Below are 20,120 nucleotides of genomic sequence, written 5' to 3' on the forward strand. Positions count from 1 at the left end.
CCTTGTTTTGTCCGATTCTCTCTCTCTTTCTGCGATTCTCTCTCGCTCTCTGATTCTTCTCTCTCTCGATCTCTCTCTCTCTCTGCGATTTTCTCTCTCTCTCTCTGCGATTTTCTCTCTCTCTGCGATTTCTCTCTCTCTCTCCCTCTCTCTGCGATTCTCTCTCTCTGCGATTCTCTCTCTCTCTCCCTCTCTCTGCGATTCTCTCCCTCTCTCTGCGATTCTCTCCCTCTCTCTGCGATACTCTCGCTCTCTCTGCGATTCTCTCTCTCCCTCTCTCTCGATTCTCTTCTCTTTTTCTCTTTCTCATTTTCTCTTTCTTTTCTCTCTCTCTTTTTCTCTTTTTTTCTCTCTCTCTCTCTTTCTCTCTCTCTCTCGATTCTCTCTCTCTCTCTGCGATTCTCTCTCTCTCTGCGATCTCTCTCTCTCTCTCTCTGCGATTCTCTCTCTCTCTCTCGATTCTCTCTCTCTCTCTGCGATTCTCTCTCTCTCTCTGCGATTCTCTCTCTCTCCCTGCGATTCTCTCTCTCTCTCTCTCTCTCTCTCTCTCTCTCTCTCGATTTTCTCTCTCTCTCTCTCTCTGCGATTCTCTCTCTCTCTCGATTTTTTCTCTCTCTCTCTCTCTCGATTTTCTCTCTCTCTGCGATTCTCTCTCTCTCTCCCTCTCTCTGCGATTCTCTCTCTCTGCGATTCTCTCTCTCTCTCCCTCTCTCTGCGATTCTCTCCCTCTCTCTGCGATTCTCTCCCTCTCTCTGCGATACTCTCGCTCTCTCTGCGATTCTCTCTCCCTCTCTCTGCGATTCTCTCTCTCTTTTTCTCTTTCTCATTCTCTCTCTCTTTTTCTCTCTCTCTTTTTCTCTTTTTCTCTCTCTCTCTCTGCGATTCTCTCTCTCTCTGCGATTCTCTCTCTCTCTCTGCGATTCTCTCTCTCTCTCTGCGATTCTCTCTCTCTCTCTGCGATTCTCTCTCTCTCTCTGCGATTCTCTCTCTCTCTCTGCGATTCTCTCTCTCTCTCTGCGATTCTCTCTCTCTCTCTGCGATTCTCTCTCTCTCTCTGCGATTCTCTCTCTCTCTCTCTGCGATTCTCTCTCTCTCTCTCTGCGATTTTCTCTCTCTCTCTCTCTCTGCGATTTTCTCTCTCTCTCTCTCTCTCTGCGATTTTCTCTCTCTCTCTCTCTCTCTGCGATTTTCTCTCTCTCTCTCTGCGATTTTCTCTCTCTCTGCGATTCTCTCTCTCTCTCCCTCTCTCTGCGATTCTCTCTCTCTGCGATTCTCTCTCTCTCTCCCTCTCTCTGCGATTCTCTCCCTCTCTCTGCGATTCTCTCCCTCTCTCTGCGATACTCTCGCTCTCTCTGCGATTCTCTCTCCCTCTCTCTGCGATTCTCTCTCTCTTTTTCTCTTTCTCATTCTCTCTCTCTTTTCTCTCTCTCTTTTTCTCTTTTTCTCTCTCTCTCTCTGCGATTCTCTCTCTCTCTGCGATTCTCTCTCTCTCTCTGCGATTCTCTCTCTCTCTCTGCGATTCTCTCTCTCTCTCTGCGATTCTCTCTCTCTCTCTGCGATTCTCTCTCTCTCTCTCTGCGATTCTCTCTCTCTCTCTGCGATTCGATTCTCTCTCTCTCTCTGCGATCTCTCTCTCTCTCTCTCTGCGATTCTCTCTCTCTCTCTCTCTCGATTTCTCTCTCTCTCTCTCTGCTCTCTCTCTCTCTCTGCGATCTCTCTCTCTCTCTCTCTCTGCGATTTTCTCTCTCTCTCTCTCTCTCGATTTTCTCTCTCTCTCTCTCTCTGCGATTTTCTCTCTCTCTCTCTCTCTCTGCGATTTTCTCTCTCTCTCTCTCTCTCTCTCTCTGCGATTTTCTCTCTCTCTCTCTCTCTGCGATTTTCTCTCTCTCTCTCTCTCTGCGATTTTCTCTCTCTGCGATTTTCTCTCTCTCTCTCTCTGCGATTCTCTCTCTCTCTGCGATTCTCTCTCTCTCTGCGATTCTCTCTCTCTCTGCGATTCTCTCTCTCTCTGCGATTCTCTCTCTCTCTGCGATTTTCTCTCTCTACGATTTTCTCTCTCTCTCTCTCTGCGATTCTCTCTCTCTCTGCGATTCTCTCTCTCTCTGCGATTCTCTCTCTCTCTGCGATTCTCTCTCTCTCTGCGATTCTCTCTCTCTCTGCGATTCTCTCTCTCTCTGCGATTCTCTCTCTCTGCGATTCTCTCTCTCTCTCCCTCTCTCTCTCTGCGATTCTCTCTCTCTCTCTCTCTCTCTCTCTCTCTCTCTCTCTCTGCGATTCTCTCTCTCTCTCCCTCTCTCTCTCTGCGATTCTCTCTCTCCCTCTCTCTCTCTGCGATTCTCTCTCTCTCTCTCTCTGCGATTCTCTCTCTCTCCCTCTCTCTCTGAGATTCTCTCTCTCTCTCCCTCTAGAAAGCGAGGATGATTCTCTCTCTCTCTCTCTCTCTCTCTCTGCGATTCTCTCTCTCTCTCCCTCTCTCTCTCTGCGATTCTCTCTCTCTCTCCCTCTCTCTCTCTGCGATTCTCTCTCTCTCTCTCTCTCTCTCTGCGATTCTCTCTCTCTCTCCCTCTCTCTCTGCGATTCTCTCTCTCTCTGCGATTCTCTCTCTCTCTCTCTCTCTCTCTCTCTCTCTCTCTCTCTCTCTCTCTCTCTCTCTCTCTCTCTCTCTCTCTCTCTCTCTCGTTCTCTCTCTCTCTCTCCCCTCACGTTTCTCTCTCTCTCTCCCTCTCTCTGCGATTCTCTCTCTCTCTGCGATTCTCTCTCTCTCTCCCTCTCTCTGCGATTCTCTCTCTCTCTCCCTCTCTCTGCGATTCTCTCTCTCTCTCTCTCTCTCTCTCTCTCTCTCTCTCTCGTTTCTCTCTCTCTCTCCCTCTCTCTGCGATTCTCTCTCTCTCTCTCTGCGATTCTCTCTCTCTCTGCGATTCTCTCTCTCTCTCTCCCTCTCTCTGTGATTCTCTCTCTGCGATTCTCTCCCTCTCTCTGCGATTCTCTCCCTCTCTCTGCGATTCTCTCTCTCTCTGCGATTCTCTCTGCGAGCTCTCTCTCTCTCTCTCTCTCTCTGTGAGGATCTCTCCCTCTCTCTCTCCCTCTCTGCGATTCTCTTTAATTTTCTCTCCCCCTGCGATTTTCTCCCTGTGCGTAGAAAATAATGTCTCCTCTCTGGGTAGACAGACAGGAAGGACTCAGCGGTGGGAATCGAGGATTGAGAGGAAGATAGAGGAGAGGATGGAAAGAGACAGGGTAAAACATCTCAGAGGTGAGAGAAGGAAATAAGGGATGGAGAGAGACACAGGGTAGAGAGAGAGGATGAGAGAGACACAGGGTAGAAAGAGAGGATGAGAGAGACACAGGGTAGAAAGAGAGGATGAGAGAGACACAGGGTAGAAAGAGAGGATGAGAGAGACACAGGGTAGAAAGAGAGGATGAGAGAGACACAGGGTAGAAAGAGAGGATGAGAGAGACACAGGGTAGAAAGAGAGGATGAGAGACACAGGGTAGAAGAGAGGATGAGAGAGACACAGGGTAGAAAGAGAGGATGAGAGAGACACAGGGTAGAAAGAGAGGATGAGAGAGACACAGGGTAGAAAGAGAGGATGAGAGACACAGGGTAGAAAGAGAGGATGAGAGAGACACAGGGTAGAAAGAGAGGATGAGAGAGACACAGGGTAGAAAGAGAGGATGAGAGAGACACAGGGTAGAAAGAGAGGATGAGAGAAAGAAAAAGGGATGGAGAGACAGACTGGGTAGAGAGACAGACTGGGTAGAGAGACAGACTGGGTAGAGAGACAGACTGGGTAGAGAGACAGACTGGGTAGAGAGACAGACTGGGTAGAGAGACAGACTGGGTAGAGAGAGAGGATGAGAGACAGACTGGGTAGAGAGACAGACTGGGTAGAGAGAGAGGATGAGAGAGAGACTGGGTAGAGAGACAGACTGGGTAGAGAGACAGACTGGGTAGAGAGACAGACTGGGTAGAGAGACAGACTGGGTAGAGAGACAGACTGGGTAGAGAGACAGACTGGGTAGAGAGAGACTGGGTAGAGAGACAGACTGGGTAGAGAGACAGACTGGGTAGAGAGATAGACTGGGTAGAGAGACAGACTGGGTAGAGAGACAGACTGGGTAGAGAGACAGACTGGGTAGAGAGACAGACTGGGTAGAGAGACAGACTGGGTAGAGAGAGAGGATGAGAGACAGACTGGGTAGAGAGACAGACTGGGTAGAGAGACAGAGGATGAGAGAGACAGACTGGGTAGAGAGACAGACTGGATAGAGAGACAGATGGTAGAGACAGAGGATGAGAGACAGACTGGGTAGAGAGACAGACTGGGTAGAGAGACAGACTGGGTAGAGAGACAGACTGGGTAGAGAGAGAGGATGAGAGACAGACTGGGTAGAGAGAGAGGATGAGAGACAGACTGGGTAGAGAGACAGACTGTAGAGAGACAGACTGGGTAGAGAGACAGACTGGATAGAGAGAGAGGATGAGAGACAGACTGGGTAGAGAGACAGACTGAGAGAGACAGACTGGGTAGAGAGAGAGGATGAGAGAGACAGACTGGGTAGAGAGACAGACTGGGTAGAGAGACAGACTGGGTAGAGAGACAGACTGGGTAGAGAGACAGACTGGGTAGAGAGAGAGGATGAGAGACAGACTGGGTAGAGAGACAGACTGGGTAGAGAGACAGACTGGGTAGAGAGACAGACTGGGTAGAGAGACAGACTGGGTAGAGAGACAGACTGGGTAGAGAGAGAGGATGAGAGACAGACTGGGTAGAGAGACAGACTGGGTAGAGAGACAGACTGGGTAGAGAGACAGACTGGGTAGAGAGACAGACTGGTTAGAGAGAGAGAGGATGAGAGACAGACTGGGTAGAGAGAGAGGATGAGAGACAGACTGGGTAGAGAGACAGACTGGGTAGAGAGAGAGGATGAGAGACAGACTGGGTAGAGAGACAGACTGGGTAGAGAGACAGACTGGGTAGAGAGAGAGGATGAGAGACAGACTGGGTAGAGAGACAGACTGGGTAGAGAGACAGACTGGGTAGAGAGACAGACTGGGTAGAGAGAGAGGATGAGAGACAGACTGGGTAGAGAGACAGACTGGGTAGAGAGACAGACTGGGTAGAGAGACAGACTGGGTAGAGAGACAGAGTGAATGGAACAGGTTCAGTGGGGACATTGTGTTTCGCTCTCAATGACCTCCTGCATTTTAGGAACCTAGAAATAAAAACTGTTTCCGTGTTTGATTTGGTAAGAGGATGGAGTCCAACAAGAGGTTGGAGGCAGCTACAGAGGAGGGGGGATACTGGAATGGCTTTTAAAATAGGATACAGCGCATTCGGAAAGTATTCAGACCCCTTCACTTTTTCCACGTTGTTACGTTACAGCCCGAAAATGGATTTAATAAGTGTTTTTCCACATCAGTCTACACACAATACCCCATAATGACATCACAATACGCCATAATGACATCACAATACGCCATAATGACATCACAATACGCCATAATGACATCACAATACCCCATAATGACATCACAATACGCCATAATGACATCACAGAGAGGTGGCAGCATCATGCTGTGGGGATGTCTTTCAGCAGCAGGGACTGGGAGACTAGTCAGGATTGAGGGAAAGACTAATGGAGCAAAGTACAGAGAGATCTTTGATGAAACCTGCTCCAGAGCGCTCAGGACCTCAGACTGGGGCGAAGGTTCACCTTCCAACAGGACAACGATCCTAAGCACACAGCCAAGACAATGCAGGAGTGGCTTTGGGACAAGTCCCTGAATGTCCTTGAGTGGCCCAGCCAGAGCCTGGTCTTGAACCCGATCAAACATCTCTGGAGAGACCTGAAAATAGCTGTGCAGCGACACTCCCCATCCAACCTGACAGATCTTGAGAGGATCTGCAGAGAAGAATGGGAGAAACTCCCCAAATACAGGTGTGCCAAGGTTGTACTGTCATACCCAAGAAGACTTGAGGCTGTAATCGCTGCCAAAGATGCTTCAACAAAGTACTGAGGAAATGGTCTGAATACTGATGTTAATGTGATATTTCAATATATAAATCAATATATAAACCAGTTTTTACTTTGTCATTATGTGGTATTGTGTGTAGTTTGAGGGCTAAAACTCCCCAATTTAAATCCATTTTAGAATAAGGCTTTAATGTAACAAAATGTGGAAAAAGGGTTTGGCTTAATCTGTTATTGTACTACTCTAATGCTTACATTAATTGTTGATTATTTTTCTCTCTCTCCCTCTGTCTCTGTCCCTCTGTCTCTCTCTGTCTCTCTCTGTCTCTCTCTCTCTCTCTGTGTCTCTGTCTCTCTCTGTCTCTCTCTCTGTCTCTCTGTGTCTCTGTCTCTCTCTCTGTGTCTCTGTCTCTCTCTCTGTCTCTGTCTCTCTCTGTCTCTCTCTCTGTCTCTCTGTGTCTCTGTCTCTCTCTCTCTCTCTGTGTCTCTGTCTCTCTCTCTGTCTCTCTGTCTCTCTCTGTCCCTCTGTCTCTCTCTGTCTCTGTCTCTCTCTGTGTCTCTCTGTCTCTGTCTCTCTCTCTGTCTCTCTCTCTCTCTGTGTCTCTGTCTCTCTCTGTCTCTGTCTCTGTCTCTCTCTGTCTCTGTCTCTCTCTCTCTCTCTCTCTCTGTGTCTCTGTCTCTCTCTGTCTCTCTCTCTCTCTGTCTCTCTCTGTCTCTCTCTCTCTCTGTGTCTCTCTCTCTCTCTCTCTCTCTCTCTCTCTCTCTCTCTCTGTGTCTCTCTCTCTCTCTCTCTCTCTCTCTGAGTCTCTGTCTCTGTCTCTCTCTCTGTCTCTCATATTCCCCCTCAGGCCTTTGAGGACCTCAGTAAGCTGATGGTGAAGGTAAGAGCGTTTTATATATGTATGAACTAGCAATATTCCATGTGCAGGCCTCTAGCGCCGGGTCGACCCTGGCCTTAAGTGTTAACGTTCATTTTCCATTTGTGACGAATACATTTTGAAATATTAATCACTCACGATAAAAACTGTCTCCTCTCGCTCTCTCGTTAGGCGAAGGAGATGGTGGAGCTGTCCAGGTCCATCGCCAACAAAATCAAAGACAAGCAGGGAGACATCACAGAGGATGAGGTCGGTCTGCTCTTCATCACCATCACCACCACCTAGTTTTTCTAGGGCTGTGTCCCAAATGGAACACAAATTCCAATGTAGTGCAGTAGTTTGACCAGGGGGAATAGGGTCCCAATGTAGTGCAGTAGTTTGACCAGGGGGAATAGGGTCCCAATGTAGTGCAGTAGTTTGACCAGGGGGAATAGGGTCCCAATGTAGTGCAGTAGTTTGACCAGGGGGAATAGGGTCCCAATGTCGTGCACTAGTTTGACCAGGGGGAATAGGGTCCCAATGTAGTGCACTAGTTTGACCAGGGGGAATAGGGTCCCAATGTAGTGCACTAGTTTGACCAGGGGGAATAGGGTCCCAATGTAGTGCAGTGAAATGTGTTGTTTTACAGGGTCAGCCATACTAGTGCGGTGGTAGTAAGTAAATTAGGAGCGCCTTATGTCCCTAGACGACAGGGTTATGTCCCTAGACGACAGGGTTATGTCCCTAGACGACAGCGTTATGTCCCTAGACGACAGCGTTATGTCCCTAGACGACAGCGTTATGTCCCTAGACGACAGCGTTATGTCCCTAGACGACAGGGTTATGTCCCTAGACGACAGGGTTATGTCCCTAGACGACAGGGTTATGTCCATAGACGACACCTAGACGACAGGGTTATGTCCCTAGACGACAGGGTTATGTCCTTAGACGACAGGGTTATGTCCCTAGACGACAGGGTTATGCCCCTAGACGACAGGGTTATGCCCCTAGACGACAGGGTTATGTCCCTAGACGACAGGGTTATGTCCCTAGACGACAGGGTTATGTCCCTAGACGACAGGGTTATGTCCCTAGACGACAGGGTTATGCCCCTAGACGACAGGGTTATGCCCCTAGACGACAGGGTTATGCCCCTAGACGACAGGGTTATGCCCCTAGACGACAGGGTTATGTCCCTAGACGACAGGGTTATGTCCCTAGACGACAGGGTTATGTCCCTAGACGACAGGGTTATGTCCCTAGACGACAGGGTTATGTCCCTAGACGACAGGGTTATGTCCCTAGACGACACCTAGACGACAGCGTTATGTCCCTAGACGACAGGGTTATGTCCCTAGACGACAGGGTTATGTCCCTAGACGACAGGGTTATGTCCCTAGACGACAGGGTTATGTCCCTAGACGACAGCGTTATGTCCCTAGACGACAGGGTTATGTCCCTAGACGACAGGGTTATGTCCCTAGACGACAGGGTTATGTCCCTAGACGACAGGGTTATGTCCCTAGACGACAGGGTTATGCCCCTAGACGACAGGGTTATGTCCCTAGACGACCCTAGACGACAGGGTTATGTCCCTAGACGACAGGGTTATGTCCCTAGACGACAGGGTTATGCCCCTAGACGACAGGGTTATGCCCCTAGACGACAGGGTTATGCCCCTAGACGACAGGGTTATGCCCCTAGACGACAGGGTTATGCCCCTAGACGACAGGGTTATGTCCCTAGACGACAGGGTTATGTCCCTAGACGACAGGGTTATGTCCCTAGACGACAGGGTTATGTCCCTAGACGACAGGGTTATGTCCCTAGACGACAGGGTTATGTCCCTAGACGACACCTAGACGACAGCGTTATGTCCCTAGACGACAGGGTTATGTCCCTAGACGACAGGGTTATGTCCCTAGACGACAGGGTTATGTCCCTAGACGACAGCGTTATGTCCCTAGACGACAGGGTTATGTCCCTAGACGACAGGGTTATGTCCCTAGACGACAGGGTTATGTCCCTAGACGACAGGGTTATGTCCCTAGACGACAGGGTTATGCCCCTAGACGACCCTAGACGACAGGGTTATGTCCCTAGACGACAGGGTTATGTCCCTAGACGACAGGGTTATGTCCCTAGACGACAGGGTTATGGTCTCTGTATCCGCTCAGTTAGGTCAGTGGTTCCCAAACTTTTCACTCAAGCACCCCTTTCATCATGTGGGAACATCCTGTGCCCCCTTGCCTTCCTCAGTTTAATCAATTGCTGCTATTTGTTATATAAGAATAACACAAATTATTCAAATGTAGTTAATTAATTAGCCTTTTGCTCATCAAGAAACAGTAACTACTAACACGACCCCCTGGTTTCCCTCCCTGACGCCACCCCCTGGTTTCCCTCCCTGACGCCACCCCTGGTTTCCCTCCCTGACGCCACCCCTGGTTTCCACCCCCTGGTTTCCACCCCTGGTTTCCCTCCCTGACGCCACCCCTGGTTTCCCTCCCTGACGCCACCCCCTGGTTTCCCTCCCTGACGCCACCCCCTGGTTTCCACCCCTGGTTTCCCTCCCTGACGCCACCCCCTGGTTTCCACCCCCTGGTTTCCACCCCCTGGTTTCCACCCCTGACGCCACCCCTGGTTTCCACCCCTGGTTTCCCTCCCTGACGCCACCCCCTGGTTTCCACCCCTGGTTTCCCTCCCTGACGCCACCCCCTGGTTTCCACCCCCTGGTTTCCCTCCATGACGCCACCCCCTGGTTTCCCTCCCTGACGCCACCCCCTGGTTTCCACCCCCTGGTTTCCCTCCTTGATGCCACCCCTGGTTTCCACCCCCTGGTTTCCACCCCTGGTTTCCCTCCCTGACGCCACCCCCTGGTTTCCCTCCCTGACGCCACCCCTGGTTTCCCTCCCTGATGCCACCCCCTGGTTTCCCTCCCTGACGCCACCCCCTGGTTTCCACCCCCTGGTTTCCCTCCCTGATGCCACCCCTGGTTTCCACCCCTGGTTTCCACCCCTGGTTTCCCTCCATGACACCACCCCCTGGTTTCCCTCCATGACGCCACCCCTGGTTTCCTGACGCCACCCCCTGGTTTCCACCCCTGGTTTCCCTCCCTGATGCCACCCCCTGGTTTCCACCCCCTGGTTTCCACCCCTGGTTTCCCTCCCTGACGCCACCCCCTGGTTTCCCTCCCTGACGCCACCCCCTGGTTTCCCTCCCTGACGCCACCCCCTGGTTTCCCTCCCTGATGCCACCCCCTGGTTTCCACCCCTGGTTTCTCTCCCTGACGCCACCCCCTGGTTTCCACCCCTGGTTTCTCTCCCTGACGCCACCCCCTGGTTTCCCTCCCTGACGCCACCCCTGGTTTCCACCCCTGGTTTCCCTCCCTGGTTTCCACCCCCTGGTTTCCCTCCCTGATGCCACCCCCTGGTTTCCACCCCCTGGTTTCCCTCCCTGATGCCACCGCCTGGTTCTCGAAAAGAGAACATGAAGGAGATATTAACCAGCCTACTGCTGTGACATGGCACATGCTTCCCTATCAATGAAGACTAGGGTGTCCCATTACTGTTGTAGATTAGTAAAGACCTGTTTTTTAATTGTGAGAATCCAGCCTATTATATTGTTGTAGATGATGTAATAATTGAGTTGCGTCTCCGTGCCGACCACTCCACGCACCCCACAGTTTGGGAACCACTGGGCTGGGAACAATATAGGGTCTCACACACACACACACACACACACACACACACACACTTAGATGCGCGCGCACACACACTTAGATGCCCACACACACACACGGATAACCCATGTGATCTGCTTGTACTCTAATACTCTGAAAGTTAATACTCTGGAGGTTAATGGGCTTTCTGGTTGTTGACAAGGATTTAGCTGGCTGTACACACACCATAGTACGTGAGTGGAGCTGGATTTCCAGCTGCTCACACACACACACACACACACACACACACACACACACACATAAACACACACACACACATAAACACACACACATAAACACACACACATAAACACACACACACACACACACACACATAAACACACACACACACACATAAACACACACACACCCGTTATGTTCTTCTAAATCAAATTTTCCGTAACCCTATTTACATTGACTACCCCCCCTTACACTGCTGCTACTCTCTGTTTATTATCTATACATAGTCACTTTACCCCTACCTACATATACACTGCTGCTACTCTCTGTTTATTATCTATGCATAGTCACTTTACCCCTACCTACATATACACTGCTGCTACTCTCTGTTTATTATCTATGCATAGTCACTTTACCCCTACCTACACTGCTGCTACTCTCTGTTTATTATCTATGTATAGTCACTTTACCCCTACCTACATGTACTCTCTGTTTATTATCTATGCATAGTCACTTTACCCCTACCTACATGTACTCTCTGTTTATTATCTATGTATAGTCACTTTACCCCTACCTACATGTACACTGCTGCTACTCACTGTTTATTATCTATGTATAGTCACTTTACCCCTACCTACATGTACACTGCTGCTACTCACTGTTTATTATCTATGCATAGTCACTTTACCCCTACCTACATATACACTGCTGCTACTCTCTGTTTATTATCTATGTGTAGTCACTTTACCCCTACCTACACTGCTGCTACTCTCTGTTTATTATCTATGTATAGTCACTTTACCCCTACCTACACTGCTGCTACTCTCTGTTTATTATCTATGTATAGTCACTTTACCCCTACCTACACTGCTGCTACTGTCTGTTTATTATCTATGCATAGTCACTTTACCCCTACCTACATATACACTGCTGCTACTCTCTGTTTATTATCTATGTATAATCACTTTACCCCTACCTACATATACACTGCTGCTACTCTCTGTTTATTATCTATGTATAATCACTGTACACATGACCTCGATTAACCTGTACATTGACTCGGTACCGGTACCCTCTGTATATAGCCTCGTTATTGTTATGTAAATGTATTGTGTTACCTATTGACTAGCCCCTTACCCAAACCCTAATGTCTTGTGTTACCTATTGACTAGCCCCTTACTCAAACCCTAATGTCTTGTGTTACCTATTGACTAGCCCCTTACCCAAACCCTAATGTCTTGTGTTACCTATTGACTAGCCCCTTACTCAAACCCTAATGTCTTGTGTTACCTATTGACTAGCCCCTTACCCAAACCCTAATGTCTTACATTTAACATTTACATTTAAGTCATTTAGCAGACGCTCTTATCCAGAGCCACTTACAAATTCACTAATTGTAACCGTAACGCCTAAACTTAAGAATAGCCTTTGTCCTCATGGGGACGCAGGAAATGTCCCCACAAGGTAGAATTTTCCTTGTTTTACTACATCGTTGTGGGGACTTTTTTAGGGATTTAAAATCCTACACAAGGATAGAAGAACCAACCCACACACACATCCATGAGACATTGTGTGCTGACTGTGAGGTAGAGGGACATAGAATTCCAGACAGGCAGTTGAAGGGACACCTGTGTGTGTGCTTGTCCTCCAAGAACATGGCAGATTTACCTACCATGGATTTGGCTGGTGTTACACACACACACACACACACACACACACACACACACACACACACACACACACACACACACACACACACACACACACACACACACACACACACACACACTTGGTTTGCTATCCTTGTAGGGACCAACCAATTGATTCCCATTCAAAATCCTATTTTCCTTAACCGTAATTGTAACCCTGGCCCCTAATGCCTAACCCTGGCCCCTAATGCCTAACCCTGACCCCTAATGCCTAACCCTGACCCCTAATGCCTAACTCTGACCCCTAATGCCTAACTCTGACCCCTAATGCCTAACTCTGACCCCTAATGCCTAACTCTGACCCCTAATGCCTAACTCTGACCCCTAATGCCTAACTCTGACCCCTAATTGTAACCCTGGCCCCTAATTATAACCCTGGCCCCTAATTATAACCCTGGCCCCTAATTATAACCCTGGCCCCGAATGCCTAACCCTGGCCCCTAATTATAACCCTGGCCCCTAATGCCTAACTCTGCCTAATATTGCCCTTTTCCTTGTGGGGACTGTCCCCACTTGCCCCAATTTATTTATTTATTTATTTTATTTTTTCCTTGGACTTTCAGTGTCACAACCAAAAAACACACACACTGTACATCTTAATACCTCTATTGTTCTCTCTCTCTCTCTCTCCTGCTTCTCTCTCTCTCTCTCTCGCTCTCTCGCTCTCTCGCTCTCTCGCTCTCTCTACACCAGACTATCCGGTTCAAATCCTACCTGCTCAGTATGGGTATAGCCAACCCCGTTACCAGGGAGACGCACGGCTCAGGTACCCACTACCACCTACAGCTGGCCAAGCAGCTGGGAGACATTCTGCTGGCACCACTAGAGGTATGTGATCTTAAAGTACAGTGTGACAGTGGTTTTGCAGCATCCTGTAGTCTGTCGGTTTGAGAACGACCGGGAACAACGTCACCCCTGGACGCCACGTTTCTCTCTTCTCTCTGGAGTTCAAACACATGAGATCACTAGGTTAGCTAGGATATATATATATATATCAGTGTTCCAGATCGAGCAGGCTCCAGTATTTTACAGACGCGACATGCTATAAAGGGATACTTTGGGATTTTGGCAACGAGGCCCTTTTTATCTACTTCCTCATAGTCAGATGGACTCGTGGACACCATGTTTAATGTTTCTGTGTCCAGTATGAAGGAAGATGGAGGTGGTTTTTCAAGCCAATGCTAACTAGCATTTGCGCTAACTTCACAGTGCGTTCGGGAAGGTATTCATAGTCCTTATTATCTACATACTATCTCATTTACATAGGTATTCACACGTCCCTGAGTCAATACATGTTAGAATCACCTTTGGCAACGATTACAGCTGTGAGACTTTCTGGGTCCGTCTCTGAGAGACTTTCTGGGTCCGTCTCTGAGAGTCTTTCTGGGTCAGTCTCTGAGAGTCTTTCTGGGTCAGTCTCTGAGAGTCTTTCTGGGTCAGTCTCTGAGAGTCTTTCTGGGTCAGTCTTTCTGGGTCAGTCTCTAAGAGCTGTGAGTCTTTCTGGGTCAGTCCTGGATTGTAGAATTTGTCCGTTCTTTCTTTCTTCTAAATTCTTCAAGCTCCTGTCCAGTTGGTTGTTGATCATTGCTAGACAGCCATTTCTTGCCGTACATTTTCAAGTAGATTTAAGTCAAAACTGCATCTTGTCCACTCCGGAACATTCTCTTGGTAATCAACTCCAGTGTAGGTTTGGCCTGGTGTTGTTAGGTTAAATATGTATCTCTTTCTCTCTGTTCCTGTAGGAGCGTGGTGGGATGATGGCTCTGACTGAAGTGTACTGTCTGGTCAACAGAGCTAGGGGAATGGAGGTGAGCTGAGGACACGCATACACACACATATACATATACACACACACACATACATACACACACATATTCCCCCTCCCACACACACACACACGCGCGCATCTTTAAACTTTGCTGTGCGTTCGAGGTTTCTTTTTACAGTCTATGGTGCGACAAAACCGCGTTCAGACACGGTAACCTGAGCTGATTGGCCAGCGGTAGGACTATAGGTGCACTCGATTGGTTCTCTGGGCCTGCTGGGTAGGCGGAGTTCTACCTTCAGACACGGTGACCTGAGCTGATTGGCCAGCGGTAGAACTATAGGTGCACTCGATTGGTTCTCTGGGCCTGCTGGGTAGGCGGAGTTCTACCTTCAGACACGGTAACCTGAGCTGATTGGCCAGCGGTAGAACTATAGGTGCACTTAAATATATTAGCTCTCAAGCTTAGCCTTTTGTTAATAACACTGTCATCTCAGATTTTCTAAATATGCTTTTCAACCATAGCAAAACAAGCATTTGTGTAAGATTATTGATAGCTAGCATAGCATTTAGCGTAGCATTCAGCGGGCAACATTTTCACAAAAACAAGAAAAGCATTCAAATAAAATAATTTACCTTTGAAGAACTTCGGATGTTTTCAATGAGGAGATTCTCAGTTAGATAGCAAATGTTCAGTTTTTCCTTTATACGATTCTTTGTGTTGGAGAAATCGCTCCGTTTTGTTCGTCACGTTTGGCTACCAAAAAAAACAAATTCAGTCATCAAAACGCCAAACTTTTTTCCAAATTAAAACTCCATAATATCGACTGAAACATGGTAAACGTTGTTTAGAATCAATCCTCAAGGTGTTTTTCACATATCTCTTCATGATATATCATTCCTGGAAGTCTCCTCTCTGTCTCAACCACATGGAAGAATGCGAGCAGCTTGGAGATTACGCAACAATTTCGACAAAGGACACCGGGCGGACACCTGGTAAATGTAGTCTCTTATGGCCAATCTTCCAATGATATGCCTACAAACACGTCACAATGCTGCAGACACCTTGGGGAAACGACAGAAAGTGTGGCTCGTTCAGGGCGCATTTACAGCCATATAAGGAGACAATGGAAAACAGCACCTCAAACATTTGGCTCACTTCCTGTTTGAAGTTTCATCTTGGTTTCGCCCGTAGCATCAGTTCTGTGGCACTCGCAGATAATATCTTTGCAGTTTTGGAAACGTCAGAGTGTTTTCTTTCCAAAGCTGTCAATTATATGCATAGTCGAGCATCTTTTCGTGACAAAATATCTTGTTTAAAACGGGAACGTTTTTTTCATCAAAAAATGAAATACTGCCCCTAGGGTTCCAAGAGGTTAAACAGCATGATCATTACACAGGTGCACCTTGTGCTGGGGACAGCCTATAACATTTATCTTTTGGTCCACTAGTAAATAAAAAATCTACCAGCCACTCAGATTTTTTTCACCAGCCCTAATATTTTTTTCAGAGCTAAAATGACAAAAAAATAATAACTATGAGCATGCTTTGTAATGTTTCTAAAACAATAAATGAATTATTAGGAAGAAGTAATGTGGTATATTGGTAAATTCTTTAATTGTTTGTGACCGGAGTCTTTTACCCAAAATATCAAAGATGAGACAAATGTTCACCTGCCCCTTTAAGGGCAGGAGGTTACCGCTGTAACGCGTCATGTTTGTGAGATTGATTCTGACACGTACAAGCGTTACCTTCTCTTCCCGAGCAACTCAAATATAGAAAAACAACCTAGCTTGAACAAAACAATTTATTTAGCCCCAAAAAATACAACAACACAAAGGCTCACTTCTGTTGACTTTCCTTTCAAGTACATTTAAGCCAACTTTTATGCTTGTGCGCAGCGCTTCTACAAATGACTATTTCACTCAGTACTTCCACGTGCGGACAGCCCCGAGCCAGGCAGTGTTGCAGCGCGAGGTGGGATTGGTTATATAGGATTCATAGTTGTTTTGATTCATTTACCAGCTATGAAACAAAATGGCAGAAATACTTTGAAAACAGCTACTGCAGCATTTATTTTACTATAAATGTGATCATACTTGACTTTTTATTCACAAATGCGAATTAAATGCTCACACTGTAGAGCCCTGACCACCTGCCAACATGGCTGCTGAAATAGACACCAATCTGCCTGCATTTTGGCAGGTTGTGGTGTTCATTTTAGGCCCTGGATGGGAACAATAAAAGGCCACTCTAAAATATGTAGTTTTGTCACACAACACAATGCCACAGATGTCTCACGTTGAGGGAGTGTGCAATTGGCATGCTGTCTGCAGGAATGTCCACCAGAGCGAATTGACCTCCACATCCGGCTTCTTCACCCATTGGGGTTTGTCTGAGACCAGCCACCCAGACAGTTGATGAAACTGTGGGTATTCACAACTGAAGAATTTCTGCACAAACTGTCAGAAACTGTCTCAGGGAAGCTCATCTGCGTGCTCGTCATCCTCACCAGGGTCTTGATCTGACTGCAGTTCGATGTCGTAACCAACTTCAATGGGAAAATGCTCGCCTTCGATGGCCACTGGCACGCTGGAGAAGTGTGCTCCTCAGGGATGAATTCTGGTTTCAACTGTACCGGGATATTGGCGGAAACTGGAACATGCTGTCAGACCGTGTGTGCCCCATGGTGGGGTTATGGTTTGGGCAGGCATAAACTATGGACAACGAAAACAATTGCATTTTACCAATGGCACAATTGAATGCACAGTGATGCCGTGACGAGATCCTGAGGCTCATTGTGCCATTCATCCTCCTCTATCACCTCATGTTTCAGCATGATAACGCACGGTCCCATGTCGCTAGGATATGTAGACAATTCCTGGAAGCTGAAAATGTCCCAGTTCTTCCATGGCCTGCATACTCACCAGACATGTCACCCATTGAGCATGTTTGTGATGCTCTGGATCGACGTGTATGACACCGTGTTCCAGTTCCCACCAAAATATCCAGCAACTTCACGCAGCCATTTGAAGAGGAGTGGGACAACATTCCACAGGCCACAATCAACAGCCTGATCAACTCTATGTGAAGCAGATCTGTGTTTCTGCATGAGGCAAATGGTGGTCACACCAGATACTGACTGGTTTTCTGATCCACTCCCCTACCTTTTAAAAAGAATTGAAGGTATCTTTGCCGGATGCGTATTTGTATTCCCAGTCGTGTGAAATCCATAGATTAGGACCTAATGAATGTATTCCCAGTCGTGTGAAATCCGTAGATTAGGGCCTAATGAATGTATTCCCAGTCGTGTGAAATCCGTAGATTAGGGCCTAATGAATGTATTCCCAGTCGTGTGAAATCCGTAGATTAGGGCCTAATTCATTTAGTTCATTCCTAACTGTAGCTCAGTAAAATCTTTGAAATTGTTGCATTTTTATATTTTTGTTCAGTGTTACTTTTTTAATAAACTTACCTCCCTATCTTTATTCTCTCCCCTCTTTTCCCGCTTCTCTCTCCTCCTTCTCTCTTTTTCTCCTCCTCTTCCCCTTTTCCCCCTCCTCTCTCATCCTCTCTCCTCTCTCATCCTCTCTCCTCTCTACTCCTCTCTCATCCTCTCCACTCTCATCCTCTCTCCTCTCTACTCCTCTCTCCTTCTCTTGTCCTCTCTTGTCCTCTCTCCTTCTTTCTCATCCTCTCCTCCTCTCTATTCCTCTCCTCTCTCGTCCTTTCTCCTTCTCTCTACTCCTCTCCTCTCGTCCTCTCCTCTCTACTCCTCTCGTCCTCTCCTCTCTACTCCTCTCTCCTCTCTCGTCCTTTCTCCTTCTCTCTACTCCTCTCTCGTCCTTTCTCCTTCTCTCTACTCTCTCGTCCTTTCTCCTTCTCTCTACTCCTCTCCTCTCGTCCTCTCCTCTCTACTCCTCTCTCGTCCTTTCTCCTTCTCTCTACTCTCTCGTCCTCTCCTCTCTCCATTCTTTCCCCCCTTCTTTCTTGTCCTCTCTCCTTCTCTCTCGTCCTCTCTCCTTCTCTCTACTCCTCTCCTCTCTCCCTTCTTACTCCTCTCCTCTCTCCCTTCTTACCCCCCTTCTTTCTCGTCCTCTCCTAGCTGCTGTCTCCAGAGGATTTGGTGAATGCCTGTAAGATGTTTGAGTCGCTGAAGCAACCACTGAGGTCAGTGTGTGTGTGTGTGTGTGTGTGTGTGTGTGTGTGTGTGTGTGTGTGTGTGTGTGTGTGTGTGTGTGTGTGTGTGTGTGTGTGTGTGTGTGTGTGTGTGTGTGTGTGTGTGTGTGTGTGTGTCATAGAGGAATCGGCCGAGCTCTTCCTGTTTGACTTCCTGTTGTTGGAGGCAGTTTCCTGTGGCCATGTCACTTCCTGCCCCTTCCCAGAGATTCAAAAGAAAACAGAGAACTCAGACCCAGGCCACTTTCCAATTGTTTTCCTATTTCCTATATAGTGCACTACTTTTGACCAGGGCCCATAGGGTTGTTTTCAAAAGTAGTGCACTATATAGGGAATGGGGTGCTGTTTGGGACTCATTCCTGGTCCTTCTACTTACTTGCTTAAAATGAAAACCTACTGACTCTGTGTTAGAGCAACAGGAAAACCATTGTAGTGGAACAACTGTCTAAAAGACAGACTGTTTTCTACCATGTTCACTGTGTTACTTTACCAACTCTGTTAAACTTCATTCTTTTCATTTCCATCATCCCCTTATTTCTCCCACCTTTTTATCTTCTCCTCTCCCTCCCTCCGTCCCCCTCTCCCTTCTTCTCCTCTCTCTCTCCCTCCCTTTCTCTCCCTCCGTCTCTCTCTCTCTCTCTCTCTCACTCTCTCTCTCTCCCTCCTTCCCCTTTCACTCTCCCTCTGTCTCCCCCTCTCCCTCCGTCTCTCTCTCTCTGTCACCCCTCTCTCTCTCTCTCCGTCTCCCCCTCTCCCTCCGTCTCTCTCTCTCTGTCACCCCTCTCTCTCTCTCCGTCTCCCCCTCTCCCTCTGTCTCTCTCTCTCTCCTTCCCCTTTCACTCTCCCTCTCTCTCTCTCTCTCTCTCCCTCCGTCACCCCTCTCTCTCTCTCTCTCTCCCTCCGTCACCCCTCTCTCTCTCTCTCTCTCCCTCCGTCACCCCTCTCTCTCTCTCTCCCTCCTTCCCCTTTCACTCTCCCTCTCTCTCCCCCTCTCCCTCCGTCCCCTCTCCCTCCGTCACCCCTCTCTCTCTCTCTCTCTCTCCAGGTTGCGTATCTTTGACAGTGGTGTGATGGTGGTTCAGCTGCAGTCCCACAGTGAGGAGGAGATGATCTCCTCGGCCCTGGACAACGTAAGAATCACAATCACTTTTATTCACCAAGAACATTTACCCAGAATGACACAGTGAGTTGGTGCTGCTAGTGACAAATTAGAGGAATTGGGCCTGGGGGTGTTTTTTTACTGTATTCCAGCTCACTTGTCCTAGGGCTGCATTCCACTCCACTTGTCCTAGGGCTGCATTCCACTCCACTTGTCCTAGGGCTGCATTCCACTCCACTTGTCCTAGGGCTGCATTCCACTCCGCTTGTCCTAGGGCTGCATTCCACTCCACTTGTCCTAGGGCTGCATTCCACCCCACTTGTCCTAGGGCTGCATTCCACTCCACTTGTCCTAGGGCTGCATTCCACTCCACTTGTCCTAGGGCTGCATTCCACCTCACTTGTCCTAGGGCTGCATTCCACCTCACTTGTCCTAGAGCTGCATTCCACTTCACTTGTCCTAGGGCTGCATTCCACTTCACTTGTCCTAGGGCTGCATTCCACTCCACTTGTCCTAGGGCTGCATTCCACTCCACTTGTCCTAGGGCTGCATTCCACCTCACTTGTCCTAGGGCTGCATTCCACCTCACTTGTCCTAGGGCTGCATTCCACTCCACTTGTCCTAGGGCTGCATT

General features: G+C 48.2%; 1 protein-coding gene across 1 annotated transcript; it reads left to right on the top strand.

Annotated features, from left to right (window-relative positions):
* Positions 1-6,724: 6,724 nt before the first annotated feature.
* LOC124007375 (vacuolar protein-sorting-associated protein 36-like) lies at positions 6,725-19,589 on the top strand. Its single transcript, XM_046317879.1, has 6 exons — positions 6,725-6,857; positions 7,026-7,103; positions 13,137-13,271; positions 14,186-14,251; positions 18,314-18,378; positions 19,433-19,589. Exons 1-6 carry the CDS (start codon positions 6,849-6,851, stop codon positions 19,572-19,574), a joined length of 495 nt encoding a protein of 164 aa, XP_046173835.1. The 5' UTR covers positions 6,725-6,848; the 3' UTR covers positions 19,575-19,589.
* The last annotated feature ends 531 nt before the right edge of the window (positions 19,590-20,120 follow it).

Source organism: Oncorhynchus gorbuscha, linkage group LG20 (genome assembly GCF_021184085.1).
Source record: "Oncorhynchus gorbuscha isolate QuinsamMale2020 ecotype Even-year linkage group LG20, OgorEven_v1.0, whole genome shotgun sequence".
Taxonomy (NCBI): domain Eukaryota; kingdom Metazoa; phylum Chordata; class Actinopteri; order Salmoniformes; family Salmonidae; genus Oncorhynchus; species Oncorhynchus gorbuscha.

Excerpts from the sequence above, each read along its gene's own strand:
- LOC124007375 (XM_046317879.1), top strand. Across the intron at positions 13,272-14,185 it reads TTCTGCTGGCACCACTAGAG|GAGCGTGGTGGGATGATGGC; the intron begins GTATGTGATCTT and ends CTGTTCCTGTAG. Across the intron at positions 14,252-18,313 it reads ACAGAGCTAGGGGAATGGAG|CTGCTGTCTCCAGAGGATTT; the intron begins GTGAGCTGAGGA and ends GTCCTCTCCTAG.